The sequence below is a fragment of the Populus alba genome, chromosome 18, assembly GCF_005239225.2.
Source record: "Populus alba chromosome 18, ASM523922v2, whole genome shotgun sequence".
NCBI classification, from domain to species: Eukaryota; Viridiplantae; Streptophyta; class Magnoliopsida; order Malpighiales; family Salicaceae; genus Populus; species Populus alba.
The window spans coordinates 6,676,086-6,698,253 of NC_133301.1; the positions used below are offsets into that span (position 1 = coordinate 6,676,086).

The 22,168-nt window shown below is 39.4% G+C and overlaps 1 protein-coding gene across 1 annotated transcript in view; it reads left to right on the forward strand.

The window, feature by feature from the left end:
• The window catches only part of LOC140954995 (uncharacterized), a 78,521-nt gene that overhangs the window by 56,084 nt on the left and 269 nt on the right, over window positions 1-22,168 (forward strand). The window contains exons 3-4 of the mRNA XM_073406388.1: window positions 19,930-20,288; window positions 20,514-21,363. Of these exons, the coding sequence (XP_073262489.1) occupies window positions 19,930-20,288; window positions 20,514-21,363 (1,209 nt within the window). The remainder of the gene's footprint in view (window positions 1-19,929; window positions 20,289-20,513; window positions 21,364-22,168) is intronic.

Below are 22,168 nucleotides of genomic sequence, written 5' to 3' on the forward strand. Positions count from 1 at the left end.
GTTCTAGAACCCCCAAACCATGCTTAGTATTTCGCATCGTTGATCTACAATCCTCCTCTGTTCCCTCTCCCTTAGTGAATACATGACACAGATAGGGGAAAAAAACAAAGAAGACGACGCAAGAATAGAGTTTATAGCATGAAGAACATTGATTTAGACTCGAGAATACAAATCTGACTTTTGTTGGACCAGAACTTATTGAAAAAACAAACTAATGCGAGGGTGATGAAAATGACTCAAACAACAGCCAAATATCAAAATATGATGATAGTATAATGGCAGGGACGAAATCAACAGAAACAAAACAAGTTTTTGAAAGATAACACCAAACAGACCCGTTACGACAAAAACAAGACCTAATTCGGAAACCTAAAGAAACCGATATCCAAATGACCTCGAATTTAATTTCTATTATTAAAATACTGTGAAATCACCAAAAAATCAATTTATAGGTCGTTCTCTTATTTCTAGGTACCCAAACTCCTTGTATGATCAGTTTGCGGCAGAATTGATCCTCCAATTAAAACCTCCAGAAGCCGGAATCAAAATATGCCCAAATTTAATATATGGTGCGATCTCATCCCCAATACACATAATATGAAGTTTCAACTGATTCGAAGGTGTTTTTCTTACGGCTCACTAATAGTAGTGTTTCTGCGGCAGAATTGAACCTCGAATTAAAACCTCAAGCAAATAATATCAGAATAGGCCCAACTTTGATATATGATGCGATCCCACCCCCAATAGACTGAATATGAAGTTTAAATTGATTCCGAGGTGGTTTGCTTATGGTTCACCAAGATTTGTTTTTCTGCGGCAAAATTGAATGGTCTTCAAATTTCAACTAATCACTCTTTTCTCTATTTCTTTTCTTCTTTTTTTTTTTCTTTTCTTTTTAACAAACTGATATGATTAGAGACAGTAACAAGATGGAATATAAACTTTTTTTTTTTTGCTTAGATGACACAGACACGAAGAACAAGAAGATGGACGCAAACACTGAAAAACTTAAGGAACACTAAAAAAAAAAAACAAAAATAACAGAATGATATGACCTTGTTTCGGAGCCTAGCTCTGATACCAACTGATGCGAACCTCGTGATCACGTGGTCACGCAACCCACAATCAAGATTGAGATCTGATCCCGGAAAGCCGAAATAGGTCTGATATGGAGTGCGACACAATGGAAACCTGCCCCAAGGCACCAACACTATTGGAATGAGTAGAATGACGCCCACGAAGCCAGTTAATCTTCGATAAGTCAGATTCAGTTCGTTCAAGAACTGAAGAATGCAAGAATCACTCTCACACGTTTAAAACTGAAAATTTCAGAATAATAATCATCAAAGCTGCCGAAATTTTGGCCTACATGAGTTTAAATAGTTCTTGAAAAGTTAACCCTAATGGACCCTTTATGTGGACTTATATGAGGTCCACTCAAAACTGGCCCAAAACCCTAAAATGAAAAGCCCATGACCTGATCCAAACAAGCCTTGATCCTAGCTGAAAACAAACTATTAATTAAGCCCAAACATTAAAGAAAATAATAAAAATAAGTAACTTGTCATTAAATACCACCAGCCCTTCTTTCCTTGTGTAGCTAGGATGAATAAGGAATCCTTATAAGAAAAGGATTCTGAAACATTAATGAATCCTTGCCACACTAGGAGATTATATTGCACCTCATTAAAGATCCTTGTGGAACTAGGAAATTCCCAAAACCAGCTCCCACATCCTTGGAGGAAAAGAATCCTAATCAAATAGGAAGTCCACAAGTCAAATGGAAGTAAATAACAAAATCCGTACAGCCTCTGTTGACCAGTATTGGGGTGCCTTACCGAACTCCGATTGACCTGCACCCAAGATATGACCACATAAGGACTGTTGCGCTTTTTTTTTTACGCCAAAATCCGAATCTGACCTTACTTGGGTCGTATCACAGGGCTGAACCGTATCATTCCCTCCCTCTTCAAGAAGATTCGCCCTCGAATCTTGAACAGCATTAATGGTGACTTCAGTAGCCTCTTGTTTAAGCCTTCGGAATCCCCTTATTGCTAACACCTTTCTCCAACAACACTGTATAGAAGTAGTGACTGACAAGAATTTCAAATAAGCACGCCGTACTAACCACTTGCGTACATACTTTTGAATGATAACCACAGCGACTCTCCTTCGTCTTTCATCCTTTTGGCGTTGTACCTCTTTTTCCCATGAAGCTTCAAGATCATAGAATAATCTTCTACACTTGTCAACTTCTCGTTCTAGAACCCCCAAACCATGGCTTAGTATTTCGCATCGTTGATCTACAATCCTCCTCTGTTCCCTCTCCCTTAGTGAATACATGACACAGATAGGGGAAAAAAACAAGAAGACGACGGCAAGAATAGAGTTTTATAGCATGAAGAACATTGATTTAGACTCGAGAATACAAATCTGACTTTTGTTTGGACCAGAACTTATTGAAAAACAAAACTAATGCGAGGGTGATGAAAATGACTCAAACAACAGCCAAATATCAAAATATGATGATTAGTATAATGGCAGGGACGAAATCAACAGAAACAAAACAAGTTTTGAAAAGATAACACCAAACAGACCCGTTACGACAAAACAAGACCTAATTCGGGAAACCTAAAGAAACCGATATCCAAATGACCTCGAATTTAATTTCTATTATTAAAATACTGTGAAATCACCAAAAATCAATTTATAGGTCGTTCTCTAATTTCTAGGTACCCAAACTCCTTGTATGATCAGTTTGCGGCAGAATTGATCCTCCAATTAAAACCTCCAGAAGCCGGAATCAAAATATGCCCAAATTTAATATATGGTGCGATCTCATCCCCAATACACATAATATGAAGTTTCAACTGATTCGAAGGTGTTTTTTCTTACGGCTCACTAATAGTAGTGTTTCTGCGGCAGAATTGAACCTCGAATTAAAACCTCAAGCAAATAATATCAGAATAGGCCCAACTTTGATATATGATGCGATCCCACCCCCAATAGACTGAATATGAAGTTTAAATTGATTCCGAGGTGGTTTGCTTATGGTTCACCAAGATTTGTTTTTCTGCGGCAAAAATTGAATGATCCTTCAAATTTCAACTAATCACTCTTTTCTCTATTTCTTTCTTCTTTTTTTTTTTTCTTTTTAACAAACTGATATGATTAGAGACAGTAACAAGATGGAATATAAACTTTTTTTTTTTTTTTTTTTGCTTAGATGACACAGACACGAAGAACAAGAAGATGGACGCAAACACTGAAAAACTTAAGGGAACACTAAAAAAAAAAAACAAAAAATAACAGAATGATATGACCTTGTTTCGGAGCCTAGCTCTGATACCAACTGATGCGAACCTCGTGATCACGTGGTCACGCAACCCACAATCAAGATTGAGATCTGATCCCGGAAAGCCGAAATAGGTCTGATATGGAGTGCGACACAATGGAAACCTGCCCCAAGGCACCAACACTATTGGAATGAGTAGAATGACGCCACGAAGCCAGTTAATCTTCGATAAGTCAGATTCAGTTCGTTCAAGAACTGAAGAATGCAAGAATCACTCTCACACGTTAAAACTGAAAATTTCAGAATAATAATCATCAAAAGCTGCCGAAATTTTGGCCTACATGAGTTTAAATAGTTCTTGAAAAGTTAACCCTAATGGACCCTTTATGTGGACTTATATGAGGTCCACTCAAAAACTGGCCCAAAACCCTAAAATGAAAAGCCCATGACCTGATCCAAACAAGCCTTGGATCCCTAGCTGAAAACAAACTATTAATTAAGCCCAAACATTAAAGAAAATAATAAAAATAAGTAACTTGTCATTAAATACCACCAGCCCTTCTTTCCTTGTGTAGCTAGGATGAATAAGGAATCCTTATAAGAAAAGGATTCTGAAACATTAATGAATCCTTGCCACACTAGGAGATTATATTGCACCTCATTAAAGATCCTTGTGGAACTAGGAAATTCCCAAAACCAGCTCCCACATCCTTGGAGGAAAAGAATCCTAATCAAATAGGAAGTCCACAAGTCAAATGGAAGTAAATAACAAAATCCGTACAGCCTCTGTTGACCAGTATTGGGTGCCTTCTCGAACTCCGATTGACCTGGACTGTTGCGCTTTTTACGCCAAAATCCGAATCTGACCTTACTTGGGTCGTATCACAGGGCTGAACCGTATCATTCCCTCCCTCTTCAAGAAGATTCGCCCTCGAATCTTGAACAGCATTAATGGTGACTTCAGTAGCCTCTTGTTTAAGCCTTCGGAATCCCCTTATTGCTAACACCTTTCTCCAACAACACTGTATAGAAGTAGTGACTGACAAGAATTTCAAATAAGCACGCCGTACTAACCACTTGCGTACATACTTTTGAATGATAACCACAGCGACTCTCCTTCGTCTTTCATCCTTTTGGCGTTGTACCTCTTTTTCCCATGAAGCTTCAAGATCATAGAATAATCTTCTACACTTATCAACTTCTCGTTCTAGAACCCCCAAACCATGGCTTAGTATTTCGCATCGTTGATCTACAATCCTCCTCTGTTCCCTCTCCCTTAGTGAATACATGACACAGATAGGGGAAAAAAACAAGAAGACGACGACAAGAATAGAGTTTATAGCATGAAGAACATTGATTTAGACTCGAGAATACAAATCTGACTTTTGTTTGGACCAGAACTTATTGAAAAACAAACTAATGCGAGGGTGATGAAAATGACTCAAACAACAGCCAAATATCAAAATATGATGATAGTATAATGGCAGGGACGAAATCAACAGAAACAAAACAAGTTTTGAAAGATAACACCAAACAGACCCGTTACGACAAAACAAGACCTAATTCGGGAAACCTAAAGAAACCGATATCCAAATGACCTCGAATTTAATTTCTATTATTAAAATACTGTGAAATCACCAAAAATCAATTTATAGGTCGTTCTCTTATTTCTAGGTACCCAAACTCCTTGTATGATCAGTTTGCGGCAGAATTGATCCTCCAATTAAAACCTCCAGAAGCCGGAATCAAAATATGCCCAAATTTAATATATGGTGCGATCTCATCCCCAATACACATAATATGAAGTTTCAACTGATTCGAAGGTGTTTTTCTTACGGCTCACTAATAGTAGTGTTTCTGCGGCAGAATTGAACCTCGAATTAAAACCTCAAGCAAATAATATCAGAATAGGCCCAACTTTGATATATGATGCGATCCCACCCCCAATAGACTGAATATGAAGTTTTAAATAGATTCCGAGGTGGTTTGCTTATGGTTCACCAAGATTTGTTTTTCTGCGGCAAAAATTGAATGATCCTTCAAATTTCAACTAATCACTCTTTTCTCTATTTCTTTCTTCTTTTTTTTTTCTTTTTAACAAACTGATATGATTAGAGACAGTAACAAGATGGAAACATAAACTTTTTTTTTTTTTTTTTTGCTTAGATGACACAGACACGAAGAACAAGAAGATGGATGCAAACACTGAAAAACTTAAGGGAACACTAAAAAAAAAAAAAAAAATAACAGAATGATATGACCTTGTTTCGGAGCCTAGCTCTGATACCAACTGATGCGAACCTCGTGATCACGTGGTTACGCAACCCACAATCAAGATTGAGATCTGATCCCGGAAAGCCGAAATAGGTCTGATATGAGTGCGACACAATGGAAACCTGCCCCAAGGCACCAACACTATTGGAATGAGTAGAATGACGCCACGAAGCCAGTTAATCTTCGATAAGTCAGATTCAGTTCGTTCAAGAACTGAAGAATGCAAGAATCACTCTCACACGTTAAAACTGAAAAGTTCAGAATAATAATCATCAAAGCTGCCGAAATTGTGGCCTACATGAGTTTAAATAGTTCTTGAAAAGTTAACCCTAATGGACCCTTATGTGGACTTATATGAGGTCCACTCAAAACTGGCCCAAAACCCTAAACTGAAAAGCCCATGACCTGATCCAAACAAGCCTTGGATCCTAGCTCAAAACAAAGTATTTAATTAAGCCCAAACATTAAAGAAAATAATAAAAATAAGTAACTTGTCATTAAATACCACCAGCCCTTCTTTCCTTGTGTAGCTAGGATGAATAAGGAATCCTTATAAGAAAAGGATTCTGAAACATTAATGAATCCTTGCCACACTAGGAGATTATATTGCAACCTCATTAAAGATCCTTGTGGAACTAGGAAATTCCCAAAACCAGCTCCCACATCCTTGGAGGAAAAGAATCCTAATCAAATAGGAAGTCCACAAGTCAAATGGAAGTAAATAACAAAATCCGTACAGCCTCTGTTGACCAGTATTGGGGTGCCTTCCGAACTCCGATTGACCTGGACTGTTGCGCTTTTTACGCCAAAATCCGAATCTGACCTTACTTGGGTCGTATCACAGGGCTGAACCGTATCATTCCCTCCCTCTTCAAGAAGATTCGCCCTCGAATCTTGAACAGCATTAATGGTGACTTCAGTAGCCTCTTGTTTAAGCCTTCGGAATCCCCTTATTGCTAACACCTTTCTCCAACAACACTGTATAGAAGTAGTGACTGACAAGAATTTCAAATAAGCACGCCGTACTAACCACTTGCGTACATACTTTTGAATGATAACCACAGCGACTCTCCTTCGTCTTTCATCCTTTTGGCGTTGTACCTCTTTTTCCCATGAAGCTTCAAGATCATAGAATAATCTTCTACACTTGTCAACTTCTCGTTCTAGAACCCCCAAACCATGGCTTAGTATTTCGCATCGTTGATCTACAATCCTCCTCTGTTCCCTCTCCCTTAGTGAATACATGACACAGATAGGGGAAAAAAAACAAGAAGACGACGGCAAGAATAGAGTTTATAGCATGAAGAACATTGATTTAGACTCGAGAATACAAATCTGACTTTTGTTTGGACCAGAACTTATCGAAAAACAAACTAATGCGAGGGTGATGAAAATGACTCAAACAAACAGCCAAATATCAAAATATGATGATAGTATAATGGCAGGGAACGAAATCAACAGAAACAAAACAAGTTTTGAAAGATAACACCAAACAGACCCGTTACGACAAAACAAGACCTAATTCGGGAAACCTAAAGAAACCGATATCCAAATGACCTCGAATTTAATTTGTATTATTAAATACTGTGAAATCACCAAAAAATCAATTTATAGGTCGTTCTCTTATTTCTAGGTACCCAAACTCCTTGTATGATCAGTTTGCGGCAGAATTGATCCTCCAATTAAAACCTCCAGAAGCCGGAATCAAAATATGCCCAAATTTTAATATATGGTGCGATCTCATCCCCAATACACATAATATGAAGTTTCAACTGATTCGAAGGTGTTTTTCTTACGGCTCACTAATAGTAGTGTTTCTGCGGCAGAATTGAAACCTCGAATTAAAACCTCAAGCAAATAATATCAGAATAGGCCCAACTTTGATATATGATGCGATCCCACCCCCAATAGACTGAATATGAAGTTTAAATTGATTCCGAGGTGGTTTGCTTATGGTTCACCAAGATTTGTTTTTCTGCGGCAAAAATTGAATGGTCCTTCAAATTTCAACTAATCACTCTTTTCTCTATTTCTTTCTTCTTTTTTTTTCTTTTAACAAACTGATATGATTAGAGACAGTAACAAGATGAATATAAACTTTTTTTTTTTTTTTTTGCTTAGATGACACAGACACGAAGAACAAGAAGATGGATGCAAACACTGAAAAACTTAAGGGAACACTAAAAAAAAAAAAAACAAAAATAACAGAATGATATGACCTTGTTTCGGAGCCTAGCTCTGATACCAACTGATGCGAACCTCGTGATCACGTGGTCACGCAACCCACAATCAAGATTGAGATCTGATCCCGGAAAGCCGAAATAGGTCTGATATGAGTGCGACACAATGGAAACCTGCCCCAAGGCACCAACACTATTGGAATGAGTAGAATGACGCCACGAAGCCAGTTAATCTTCGATAAGTCAGATTCAGTTCGTTCAAGAACTGAAGAATGCAAGAATCACTCTCACACGTTAAAACTGAAAATTTCAGAATAATAATCATCAAAGCTGCCGAAATTTTGGCCTTACATGAGTTTAAATAGTTCTTGAAAAGTTAACCCTAATGGACCCTTTATGTGGACTTATATGAGGTCCACTCAAAACTGGCCCAAAACCCTAAACTGAAAAGCCCATAACCTGATCCAAACAAGCCTTGGACCCTAGCTCAAAACAAACTTTAATTAAGCCCAAACATTAAAGAAAATAATAAAAATAAGTAACTTGTCATTAAATACCACCAGCCCTTCTTTCCTTGTGTAGCTAGGATGAATAAGGAATCCTTATAAGAAAATGGATTCTGAAACATTAATGAATCCTTGCCACACTAGGAGATTATATTGCAACCTCATTAAAGATCCTTGTGGAACTAGGAAATTCCCAAAACCAGCTCCCACATCCTTGGAGGAAAAGAAATCCTAATCAAATAGGAAGTCCACAAGTCAAATGGAAGTAAATAACAAAATCCGTACAGCCTCTGTTGACCAGTATTGGGGTGCCTTCTCGAACTCCGATTGACCTGCAATTTTAACCCAAGAAGATATGTCTGTTGCGCTTTTTACGCCAAAATCCGAATCTGACCTTACTTGGGTCGTATCACAGGGCTGAACCGTATCATTCCCTCCCTCTTCAAGAAGATTCGCCCTCGAATCTTGAACAGCATTAATGGTGACTTCAGTAGCCTCTTGTTTAAGCCTTCGGAATCCCCTTATTGCTAACACCTTTCTCCAACAACACTGTATAGAAGTAGTGACTGACAAGAATTTCAAATAAGCACGCCGTACTAACCACTTGCGTACATACTTTTGAATGATAACCACAGCGACTCTCCTTCGTCTTTCATCCTTTTGGCGTTGTACCTCTTTTTCCCATGAAGCTTCAAGATCATAGAATAATCTTCTACACTTATCAACTTCTCGTTCTAGAACCCCCAAACCATGGCTTAGTATTTCGCATCGTTGATCTACAATCCTCCTCTGTTCCCTCTCCCTTAGTGAATACATGACACAGATAGGGGAAAAAAACAAGAAGACGACGACAAGAATAGAGTTTATAGCATGAAGAACATTGATTTAGACTCGAGAATACAAATCTGACTTTTGTTTGGACCAGAACTTATTGAAAAACAAACTAATGCGAGGGTGATGAAAATGACTCAAACAACAGCCAAATATCAAAATATGATGATAGTATAATGGCAGGGAACGAAATCAACAGAAACAAAACAAGTTTTGAAAGATAACACCAAACAGACCCGTTACGACAAAACAAGACCTAATTCGGGAAACCTAAAGAAACCGATATCCAAATGACCTCGAATTTAATTTGTATTATTAAAATACTGTGAAATCACCAAAAATCAATTTATAGGTCGTTCTCTTATTTCTAGGTACCCAAACTCCTTGTATGATCAGTTTGCGGCAGAATTGATCCTCCAATTAAAACCTCCAGAAGCCGGAATCAAAATATGCCCAAATTTAATATATGGTGCAATCTCATCCCCAATACACAGAATATGAAGTTTCAATAGATTCCAAGGTGTTTTTCTTTACCTAGGGTTCACTAATAGTAGTGTTTTGCGGCAGAATTGAAACTCGAATTAAAACCTCAAGCAAATAATATCAGAATAAGCCCAACTTTGATATATGATGCGATCCCACCCCCAATAGACTGAATATGAAGTTTAAATAGATTCCGAGGTGGTTTGCTTTATGGTTCACCAAGATTTGTGTTTTCTGCGGCAAAAATTGAATGATCCTTCAAATTTCAACTAATCACTCTTTTCTCTATTTCTTTCTGATTTTTTTTTTCTTTTCTTTTTAACAAACTGATATGATTAGAGACAGTAACAAGATGAAATATAAACTTTTTTTTTTTTTTTTTTGCTTAGATGACACAGACACGAAGAACAAGAAGATGGATGCAAACACTGAAAAACTTAAGGGAACACTAAAAAAAAAAAAACGAAAAATAACAGAATGATATGACCTTGTTTCGGAGCCTAGCTCTGATACCAACTGATGCGAACCTCGTGATCACGTGGTTACGCAACCCACAATCAAGATTGAGATCTGATCCCGGAAAGCCGAAACAGGTCTGATAGGAGTGCGACACAATGGAAACCTGCCCCAAGGCACCAACACTATTGGAATGAGTAGAATGACGCCACGAAGCCAGTTAATCTTCGATAAGTCAGATTCAGTTCGTTCAAGAACTGAAGAATGCAAGAATCACTCTCACACGTTAAAACTGAAAAGTTCAGAATAATAATCATCAAAGCTGCCGAAATTGTGGCCTTACATGAGTTTAAATAGTTCTTGAAAAGTTAACCCTAATGGACCCTTTATGTGGACTTATATGAGGTCCACTCAAAACTGGCCCAAAACCCTAAACTGAAAAGCCCATAACCTGATCCAAACAAGCCTTGGACCCTAGCTCAAAACAAAGTTTTAATTAAGCCCAAACATTAAAGAAAAATAATAAAAATAAGTGACTTGTCATTAAATACCACCAGCCCTTCTTTCCTTGTGTAGCTAGGATGAATAAGGAATCCTTATAAGAAAAGATTCTGAAACATTAATGAATCCTTGCCACACTAGGAGATTATATTGCAACTCATTAAAGATCCTTGTGGAACTAGGAAATTCCCAAAACCAGCTCCCACATCCTTGGAGGAAAAGAATCCTAATCAAATAGGAAGTCCACAAGTCAAATGGAAGTAAATAACAAAATCCGTACAGCCTCTGTTGACCAGTATTGGGGTGCCTTACCGAACTCCGATTGACCTGCAATTTTAACCCAAGGTAGTAAGATATGTCTGGAGAGTCCACATAAAATATTAGCCCGATCCAACGGTCGGATTGAGAATTATGACTGTTGCCGGTAAACCTGGATTGTTGCGCTTTTTACGCCAAAATCCGAATCTGACCTTACTTGGGTCGTATCACAGGGCTGAACCGTATCATTCCCTCCCTCTTCAAGAAGATTCGCCCTCGAATCTTGAATAGCATTAATGGTGACTTCAGTAGCCTCTTGTTTAAGCCTTCGGAATCCCCTTATTGCTAACACCTTTCTCCAACAACACTGTATAGAAGTAGTGACTGACAAGAATTTCAAATAAGCACGCCGTACTAACCACTTGCGTACATACTTTTGAATGATAACCACAGCGACTCTCCTTCGTCTTTCATCCTTTTGGCGTTGTACCTCTTTTTCCCATGAAGCTTCAAGATCATAGAATAATCTTCTACACTTGTCAACTTCTCGTTCTAGAACCCCCAAACCATGGCTTAGTATTTCGCATCGTTGATCTACAATCCTCCTCTGTTCCCTCTCCCTTAGTGAATACATGACACAGATAGGGGAAAAAAACAAGAAGACGACGACAAGAATAGAGTTTATAGCATGAAGAACATTGATTTAGACTCGAGAATACAAATCTGACTTTTGTTTGGACCAGAACTTATCGAAAAACAAACTAATGCGAGGGTGATGAAAATGACTCAAACAACAGCCAAATATCAAAATATGATGATAGTATAATGGCAGGAACGAAATCAACAGAAACAAAACAAGTTTTGAAAGATAACACCAAACAGACCCGTTACGACAAAACAAGACCTAATTCGGGAAACCTAAAGAAACCGATATCCAAATGACCTCGAATTTAATTTGTATTATTACAATACTATGAAATCACCAAAAATCAATTTATAGGTCGTTCTCTAATTTCTAGGTACCCAAACTCCTTGTATGATCAGTTTGCGGCAGAATTGATCCTCCAATTAAAACCTCCAGAAGCCGGAATCAAAATATGCCCAAATTTAATATATGGTGCAATCGCATACCCAATACTCAGAATATGAAGTTTCAATAGATTCCAAGGTGTTTTACCTAGGGTTCACTAAGAGTAGTGTTTTGCGGCAGAATTGAAACTCGAATTAAAACCTCAAGCAAATAATATCAGAATAAGCCCAACTTTGATATATCATGCGATCCCACCCCCAATAGACTGAATATGAAGTTTAAATAGATTCCGAGGTGGTTTGCTTGTGGTTCACCAAGATTTGTGTTTTTGCGGCAAAAATTGAATGATCCTTCAAATTTCAACTAATCACTCTTTTCTCTATTTCTTTCTGATTTTTTTTTTCTTTTTAACAAACTGATATGATTAGAGACAGTAACAAGATGAAACATAAACTTTTTTTTTTTTTTGCTTAGATGACACAGACACGAAAAACAAGAAGGTGGATGCAAACACTGAAAAACTTAAGGGACACTAAAAAAAAAACGAAAATAACAGAATGATATGACCTTGTTTCGGAGCCTAGCTCTGATACCAACTGATGCGAACCTCGTGATCACGTGGTTACGCAACCCACAATCAAGATTGAGATCTGATCCCGGAAAGCCGAAACAGGTCTGATAGGAGTGCGACACAATGGAAACCTGCCCCAAGGCACCAACACTATTGGAATGAGTAGAATGACGCCACGAAGCCAGTTAATCTTCGATAAGTCAGATTCAGTTCGTTCAAGAACTGAAGAATGCAAGAATCACTCAGTTCGTCCATATTGGATTCCTCCTGCGGAAGCCAGCCATTTGAATATTTCTGGAGAAATCCTTCTCGGAACAGTCAGAGCCGCCGGCATATTTCTCCTTCTTCCACCATTGGATCAAGCTTATTTTTGGATATGTGATGCATCTGGTTATGATACACATTCTGAACGGTGGAGATTAGCAATTAAGCCTCCAACAACGTTTTCTACATGTTCAACAGAAGGTCGTCATTCTCAGGTCAGTTTCGGTATAATTAAGATCTGCGGCGATCCAACCGTTAAACTGTGCTGATTTTTGAAAATGTTATACATAACATGTGTATCTTCCTTTGAACCGTTGGGATGTTTGAACTGATCGGTGTTCCAATCACAGTGCTGGTCGCTTATTAGTGCTTCTTGGACTGAGTTTTTTCTAGTATTTGTATGCTGCCAAATTGTCTTTGTGTTCTGCTGTCAAATTTGTTCCAATGGTTAGCTCTGACATTGAACAACACAATGGAGTTAAATCTGGACATACTTTACAATTAGAGCTCCAAGACATGCTAAATAGTCATGACATGAATCCTGTGTTGGGTTCTAAAGGTGATGAGTTGAAGGTTGGGTCTAAGCAACAAGAACAGCTACACCTTAGCCCCAAATTGAATTTTTTTAAATGCTTTGAAGGGCTCTGATGTTGATGACAATAAGGGTAGGATGTCCCTTGATATGAATCCAGTCCGTAACTTGCATTTTGCTCCCCCGTAATAACTGATGGTCGTGTGACAGTAGCTCCTCCACTTGATGTGTTTGAGGATGGCTGTGAACTTTGGAAATCCACTCTAGTTGGTCATTTCGTGGGTCAGAAATTACCCTATCCTGTTGTTAATTCTATTGCTAAAAGAATATGGGGCTCCCACGGTCTATCCGAAGTTTTATCTTCTGATAATGGATTCTTTCTCTTCACTTTTGATTCTGTCGATCGCGCCACTAATGTTCTGGAGAGAGCCCCATGGCACATGGCCAACAGACCTTTGGTGCTTAAACGTTGGCATCCGAACATGCAATTTTTGAAAGATGATCTGGATAGAGTTCCGGTATGGGTTAAGCTCTACAATGTTCCTCTCGAGTATTGGACTGTTAAGGGGCTGAGTTGTGTAGCGAGTGCTATTGGGGTTCCCCTTCATGCTGACCTTACTACATTGTTGCGTAAAAGGCTTAGCTACGCAAGAGTTTGCGTTGAGATAGAAGCTTCGAAAACGCTGGTGAAGGAATACGACCTTCGCTGTCCAAATGGGTTATTCATAACAATTTCAGTGGATTATGAATGGATTCCTTCAAGGTGCAATAATTGCAATGTCTTTGGACATACCACAGCGATATGTGCTACCAGTAAAGTTGATGATCGTACAATGGGGGCAGAGGGCAAAAGGAAAATAGGAGCTGTGAAATCTAAACATGCAGATAATAAGCAGAATCAGCTTCAATGGCAGGTAGTTGGTAAACGAAATAAGGGTGTTACGATTGGTGAGAATGATTGTTTGGCATCTAAAGAGCTTAATTGTAATGAGAATGGTTGTTTAGTATCTGCTTTACATAGTGTTGATTGTAATACGAATGAATTTGCGACATTAGATGTGCCCAATGCTGGTTGTTATGAAGATGAAAATCCTACCTCTCCTCTTATTTTGAAGAGCTTACGAGCAGACATGGTGCCGGAGGAAGGGGATGCACGTACTTCTTTAGATCAAAGTTCAACCATATGTAATGCAACCATGAACCCTGTTAGTCATGAGGTGAATGTTGATATTGGAGTTATGGGAGGTGGTACAGGTAAGGAAGATGATGATAAGGAGTCGACGTCACTGATCCCAACAAGTCCGCAAAGTCCGATTTCTTCTGACGGGGAAACTTTTATTAATCAGTTAGCTAGCAAGGCTAGAGACTCTCTAGAAAAAAAGAAAAAGGGTTCTCCAGGCTTTTCAAAGAAGAGTAAGAAATCTGGCTCCTCGAGGGGGGGCAAGTCAAGGTAATCCGTGTGTTGATGTTTGGTACTCCTCTCTATTTCCCTATGATTAATGGATGTTGGAATGTTAGAGGTTTGAATGATCCCATAAAGCATTCAGAACTGCGTCAACTCATCCATCAAGAGAGGATGGTTTTTTTTGGTTTGGTTGAAACTCGGGTTAGAGACAGGAATAAAGATAATGTTTCGCAACTTCTTCTGCGTAATTGGTCATTCTTGTATAATTATGATTTCTCTTGTCGTGGTCGTATTTGGGTTTGTTGGAATGCTGATTTGGTGAAGGTGGATGTTCTGGGAATGTCAGACCAGGCTATCCATGTTTCTGTCATGATATTAGCTACCAATATCTGTTTTAATACTTCAATCATTTACGGAGACAATAATGCATCTGTACGTGAGGCTTTATGGTCTGATATTGTGAGTCGTAGTGATGGATGGGAGTCAACCCCATGGATTCTTATGGGCGACTTTAATGCTATCCGCAACCAGTCAGAGAGGTTAGGGGGGTCTTCTACGTGGGCTGGTCATATGGACAGATTGGAAACATGTATACGTGAAGCGAAAGTGGATGATCTTCGGTATTCAGGTATGCATTATACTTGGACGAACCAATGTCCTGAGAATATGATTATGCGGAAACTAGATAGAGTGCTTGTGAATGAGAAGTGGAATATGCGCTTCCCATTGTCGGAAGCGAGATTCTTGCCTGCTGGTATGTCAGATCATTCTCCCATGGTGGTAAAAGTCACTGGCAATGTTCAGAACATAAAGAAACCATTCAGATTCTTCGATATGTGGATGGATCATGACGAGTTCATGCCCTTGGTGAAGAAAGTATGGGATCAGCATTCAGGAGGTTGTCCAATGTATCAATTGTGTTGCAAACTAAGGAAGCTAAAGCAGGAACTTAAACATTTCAATAAGACTCACTTCTCCAATATTTCTGATAGAGTCAAAGATGCAAAAGATCACATGGATAGGGCTCAACAAGCTCTGCATACAGCGCCTGAGGATCCAACATTGCGTATGCGAGAAAGAGATGCTGTTCGTAACTATGCTTCTACTGTCAGGGCAGGAAGAGTGTTTTTTCAGACAAAAGGCATGGATACAATGGCTTAGCTTGGGGGATCAGAATACTAGCTACTTTCACAAATCAGTAAATGGTAGACAGAATAGAAATAAGCTTCTCTTGGTTACAAGGGAGGATGGAGAAGTCGCTGAAGGACACGAGGCAGTCAAATCAGAAGTAATTGCATATTCCAGCGTGTATTGGGAGTGAAACAGATGCCTAGGGTCCTGAACGAGGAAGTGATGCAATCGGCAATTATTTACAAATTGTCGGCAACTCAACAGCATGTACTAGCACAAGATGTAACAAGAGAGGAGATTAAGCATGCTATGTTTAGTTTGAAAAACAACAAAGCTCCTGGTCCAGATGGCTTCAACGCAGGTTTCTTCAAAAGAATGTGGCACATAGTGGGGGAAGATGTAATCAACGCTGTTAGCTCCTTCTTCCAGACTCGTAGAATGCTTAAAAAAATGAATGCTACATCCATTTCCCTTATCCCTAAAGTTGCTAATCCTACGAGGTTGACAGATTTTCGTCCTATATCTTGCTGCAATACAATATACAAATGCATCGCGAAGATTCTAGCTGGGAGAATGAAAGTTGTTTTACCATCCTTAGTAGGTCCGTATCAAACAACTTTTATCTCTGGACGGAGAATCAGCGACAATATTCTTTTGTCTCAGGAACTAATGAAAGGCTATCACACAACTACGGGTCCAGCTCGTTGTGCTATGAAAGTAGACCTGATGAAGGCTTATGACTCTGTGCGGTGGGATTTCGTTGATGCTACGTTGATAAAAATGGGATTCCCTAGAACAGTCATTGATTGGATCATGGTTTGTGTTACATCCTGTCAATTCTCAATCAACGTCAACGGTGAACTTGCGGGTTACTTCCAAGGGGGGAGAGGGCTGAGACAAGGTGATCCATTATCTCCATATTTGTTTGTCCTATGCATGGAAATCCTGTCAGGGCTGTTCTGCAATATGAGTGCCAACCAAAACTTCAAGTTCCACTGGAGATGCAAGAAGGACAGAATTTCTCATCTTTGCTTTGCCGACGACTTGATGATATTCAGCAAAGGGGATGTACATTCAATCCGTATGATCAAAAATGTACTCACAGAGTTTCAGGTTCTATCAGGTCTATATCCAAATCCAAACAAAAGTGACATCTTCTTGAGCGGTTCGTTAGGAGCTGAGAGGGAACAGATTATCAGTATTCTTGGGTTTAGAGAGGGGGAGCTTCCTATGAAATATTTGGGAGTGCCTCTTATCTCGTCCAGACTAAAGGCTGTTAATTGTAAGGGCCTCGTGGATCGAATTACCGCCAAAGTTTGACATTGGACCTGTAGAACACTCTCTTTCGCAGGGCGAGTACAACTGATTAACTCAGTCTTATTCTCCATCCAGGTCTATTGGGCATCTCTATTCCTATTACCTGGGGAAGTAGTGAAAAATGTTGAGCAAATTATGAGATCCTTTTTTTGGTCAGGTTCAGATATGAGCACTACCAGGGCTAAAGTGGCTTGGGATCAGGTATGTCTTCCAAAAAAGGAGGGGGGGCTAGGCATAAAAAGGATAGCAGAATGGAACAAGATTGCCTTGTTGAAACATATTTGGAACTTGTGCAATGACTCAGATGGCTCAATATGGTCTACTTGGATCAGATCCAATCTCTTGCGAGGTAGGAATTTCTGGACAATCAAGGCGCCAGGAAGCTGCTCTTGGGCTTGGGGAAAGATTCTAAAGCTCAGATCCTTAGCATGGCCGAAGATGAAGCACGTCATCGGAGATGGAATGACAACCTCTCTATGGTTTGACAATTGGCATCCTCACAGCTCGCTCGCTGATACCTACGGTGAACGTTTCATCTATGATTCAGGTATGGAACACAACGCGAGAGTGAACGTGCTGATTAATAACTTAGAATGGAGAATTCCTATCACTCATGCTATTGGCTGGCACCCCATTTTAGAAGCTATTCCTTCCACCTATACTCCTAAGGGGCAAAAGGATGAGATTGTTTGGTTGGATTCGCCAAATCAGAGTTTCTCAGTCAAAGTAGCTTGGGAACAACTAAGAATTCATCATCAAATGGTTGATTGGCATGACATCGTGTGGTTCAAGAATGCTGTCCCAAGACATGCATTTCTTCTTTGGGTGGCTATCCAACGGAAACTCTCAACGCAGGATAGACTTCATCGGTTTGGTATTCATGGTCCCAATAGGTGCTCACTCTGTCTCTGCAATAATGAAGATCACAACCACTTGTTCTTCGAATGCTCCTTTGCGAAAGCATTATGGTGGAATGTTTGTGATAGATGCGACATTTCAAGAATGACAAAAAGCTTGGATGAATGGATTCGATTGGCCACTGTCTCTTGGCATGGAAAAAGTTTCGTCAACTTTTCTCGTAAACTGGGTTTCACAGCTACAGTATATTGTATCTGGCAAGAACGGAATGCAAGGATCTTTGCAGATGTGTCTAAAGCTTCGAATTTGGTTTTTGATCAAATCGAATGTATCATTCGCGATAAGCTTGTTTTGATGAGGAATGTTCAACAAACAGATGAAAACATAAGGATCCAAAGACTTTGGAGGGTCAAGAACATGGACTCTTAATTTGATGTTTAGCTGGTTGTTTTTGTACCCCTAGCATATCTAGTTGGTCCAAGTTTTTGTTTTGTTGTGGTTAGCCTGTAGCCATTTGTTGGTTTTCGTTTCTGTCCTCATTGTAAATCTTGGGTATGCCCATTATATTCTTTGTATCATTTTCTTTTAAAACACAAGTCAGCTTACCAAAAAAAAGAATGCAAGAATCACTCTCACACGTTAAAACTGAAAAGTTCAGAATAATAATCATCAAAGCTGCCGAAATTGTGGCTTACATGAGTTTAAATAGTTCTTGAAAAGTTAACCCTAATGGACCCCTTATGTGGACTTATATGAGGTCCACTCAAAACTGGCCCAAAACCCTAAACTGAAAAGCCCATAACCTGATCCAAACAAGCCTTGGACCCTAGCTCAAAACAAAGTTTTAATTAAGCCCAAACATTAAAGAAAATAATAAAAATAAGTGACTTGTCATTAAATACCACCAGCCCTTCTTTCCTTGTGTAGCTAGGATGAATAAGGAATCCTTATAAGAAAATGATTCTGAAACATTAATGAATCCTTGCCACACTAGGAGATTATATTGCAACTCATTAAAGATCCTTGTGGAACTAGGAAATTCCCAAAACCAGCTCCCACATCCTTGGAGGAAAAGAATCCTAATCAAATAGGAAGTCCACAAGTCAAATGGAAGTAAATAACAAAATCCGTACAGCCTCTGTTGACCAGTATTGGGGTGCCTTACCGAACTCCGATTGACCTGCAATTTTAACCCAAGGTAGTAAGATATGTCTGGAGAGTCCACATAAAATATTAGCCCGATCCAACGGTCGGATTGAGAATTATGACTGTTGCCGTAAACCTGGATTGTTGCGCTTTTTACGCCAAAATCCGAATCTGACCTTACTTGGGTCGTATCACAGGGCTGAACCGTATCATGGAGATAGCAATGATTCGGGCTAATGTTGTTGAGGATAGAGAAGCCACCATGGCTAGATTTCTTAATGGGTTTAATCGGGACATTGCTAATGTGGTTGAGCTACAGTACTATGTGGAGCTAGAGGACATGGTTCACATGGCGACGGAGGTGGAGAGACAACTTAGGAGGGGGCATGCTCGTCCAGCATTTAATTCGGGTTCGTCATCATCTTGGAAGCTGAATCTAAAGAGAGAGGGCACTGTCCGCCCAAGATCCTTTGGTCCTTCTAGAACTGAACCACCAAAGGCTAAAGTTGATGTCCCTACTGATGCCAAAGGTAAATCTGAAACTCAACCTAAACGTACTCGTGATGTTAAATGTTTCAGGTGTCAGGGACATGGACATTATGCTTCAGAGTGTCCAAACAAGAGAATCATGATGATTAGAGATAATGGTGATGTGGAATCTGAAAGTGACCGTTCTGATTGTGAAGGCATGCCACCATTGGAGGATAGTGATGGGGATGAGTTAGCATTACCGGTTGAGGAGTCCTTGGTTTTAAGGCGAACACTTCAGGTTCAGGTCAAAGAAGATGATACTAATGAACAAAGGGAGAACATCTTCCATACGTGTTGTTACATACAAAGAAAGGTGTGTGGTTTAATTATAGATAGTGGAAGCTGTGTTAATGTTTGCAGTGCCACCCTTGTTAGTAAACTGAATTTGTGTACTGCTAAGCATGCTAAACCATATAGATTGCAATGGCTGAATGATAGTGGTGAACTGAAAGTGACTAAACAGGTTGTGGTTCCATTTTCGATTGGGAAATATGTTGATGAAGTTCTGTGCGACGTGGTACCAATGCAAGCAAGTCACATCTTGTTGGGGAGACCATGGCAATATAATAGGAAGGCAATTCGTGATGGGGTTAAAAATAGGTATACCATTGTAAAAGATGGTAAAGCCATCACTCTTGTACCTCTTACACCCAAACAGGTGTATGATGATCAAATAAAGCTAAAAAGTGAGAATGAGGCGATGGGGAGAGAAAATCAAGGTGAGGAACAAGGGGAGAGAAGACCATCAGATTCGGCTAGAACCCAAACCACTACAACCCATTCGGCTAGAACCCAAACCACTACAACCCATTCGGCTAGAACCCAAACCACTACAACCCATTCGGCCACCCATCCAAACACAAGCAAATATTCGGCCAACACGCCAAACAAATCAAACCATTCGACCACAACTCAAAAACACCCAAATCTGGCTGAGAGTGGAGGTAAGACAAGAGTGAAGAAAGTCAGCAAGTGTGATGAGAATTGTGTGGAAAAACTAAAGAAACAACCCAATTTTTATGCTAGAGAGGGTGAGGTCAGATCTGCATTTTTCACTAACAAGCCAATGATCTTACTTGTGTACAAAGAGGCTTACTTTAATACTAATGATCTTGATCATATTGTGCCTAGTGTTGCTATTTCTTTGTTGCAGGGATTTGATGATGTGTTCCCCGACGATACTCCTAGCGGATTACCACCATTGAGGGGGATAGAGCATCAGATTGATTTCATACCCGGAGCTTCAATTCCTAACCGACCAGCTTATAGAAGCAATCCCGAGGAGACGAAGGAGCTTCAAAGGCAAGTTGATGAGCTGATGGAAAAGGGCTACATTCGTGAGAGTATGAGCCCGTGTGCTGTACCCGTGCTACTTGTGCCAAAGAAGGATGGAACATGGAGGATGTGTGTTGATTGTCGGGCCATCAACAACATAATGGTAAAATATAGACATCCCATTCCTAGGCTTGATGACATGTTAGATGAGTTACATGGATCCTGTATTTTCTCTAAAATTGACTTGAAAAGTGGGTACCATCAAATTAGGATGAAAGAAGGTGATGAGTGGAAAACAGCATTTAAGACTAAGCATGGTTTATATGAATGGTTAGTAATGCCGTTTGGACTTACAAATGCACCTAGTACGTTTATGCGTTTAATGAATCATGTGTTGCGTGCATTCATAGGTAAGTTTGTGGTTGTGTATTTTGATGACATTTTGATATATAGCAAGAACTTAACTGAGCATCTTGATCATTTGCGTAATGTACTTAGTGTGTTGCGTAGTGAGAAATTGTATGCTAATCTTAAAAAGTGTGTCTTTTGCATGCAGAAAATTGTGTTTCTTGGCTATGTTGTAACTGCACAGGGTATCGAGATGGATGAGGAGAAAGTTAAGGCCATTCGGGATTGGCCTACACCCAAATCGGTAAGTGAGGTAAGGAGTTTTCATGGGTTAGCTAGTTTTTACCGGTGTTTTGTGAAAGATTTCAGTACAATAGCTGCCCCTTTAAATGAAGTTGTTAAAAACTCAGTTGGGTTTAAATGGGGGGAGGAACAAGAATTGGCATTTGTTCTTTTGAAAGAGAAATTATGTTCTGCATCTGTTTTGGGTTTACCTGATTTTACAAAAGCATTTGAAATATAATGTGATGCGTCTGGAATAGGAATAGGTGCTGTTTTGATGCAGGATCGGAGACCTATTGCGTATTTCAGTGAAAAGTTAAGTGGAGCGACCTTGAACTATCCCACTTACGACAAAGAACTCTATGCTTTGGTAAGAGCACTTGAGACATGGCAACATTACTTGTGGCCAAAAGAGTTCGTAATCCATTCGGATCATGAGTCCTTGAAACATCTGAAAGGACAAGGTAAGTTGAATAGGAGGCATGCAAAATGGGTTGAATTCATTGAAACTTTTCCTTACGTAATCAAGTATAAGCAAGGGAAAGAGAACATCGTAGCTGATGCACTCTCGCGCAGATATGTTCTTTTACACACCATGAATACTAGATTGTTAGGTTTTGAATATGTGAAGGAATTGTATGATAATGATTCTGTGTGTAAAAGAACATACCTTTTACGTGCTGTAATTCAAAAG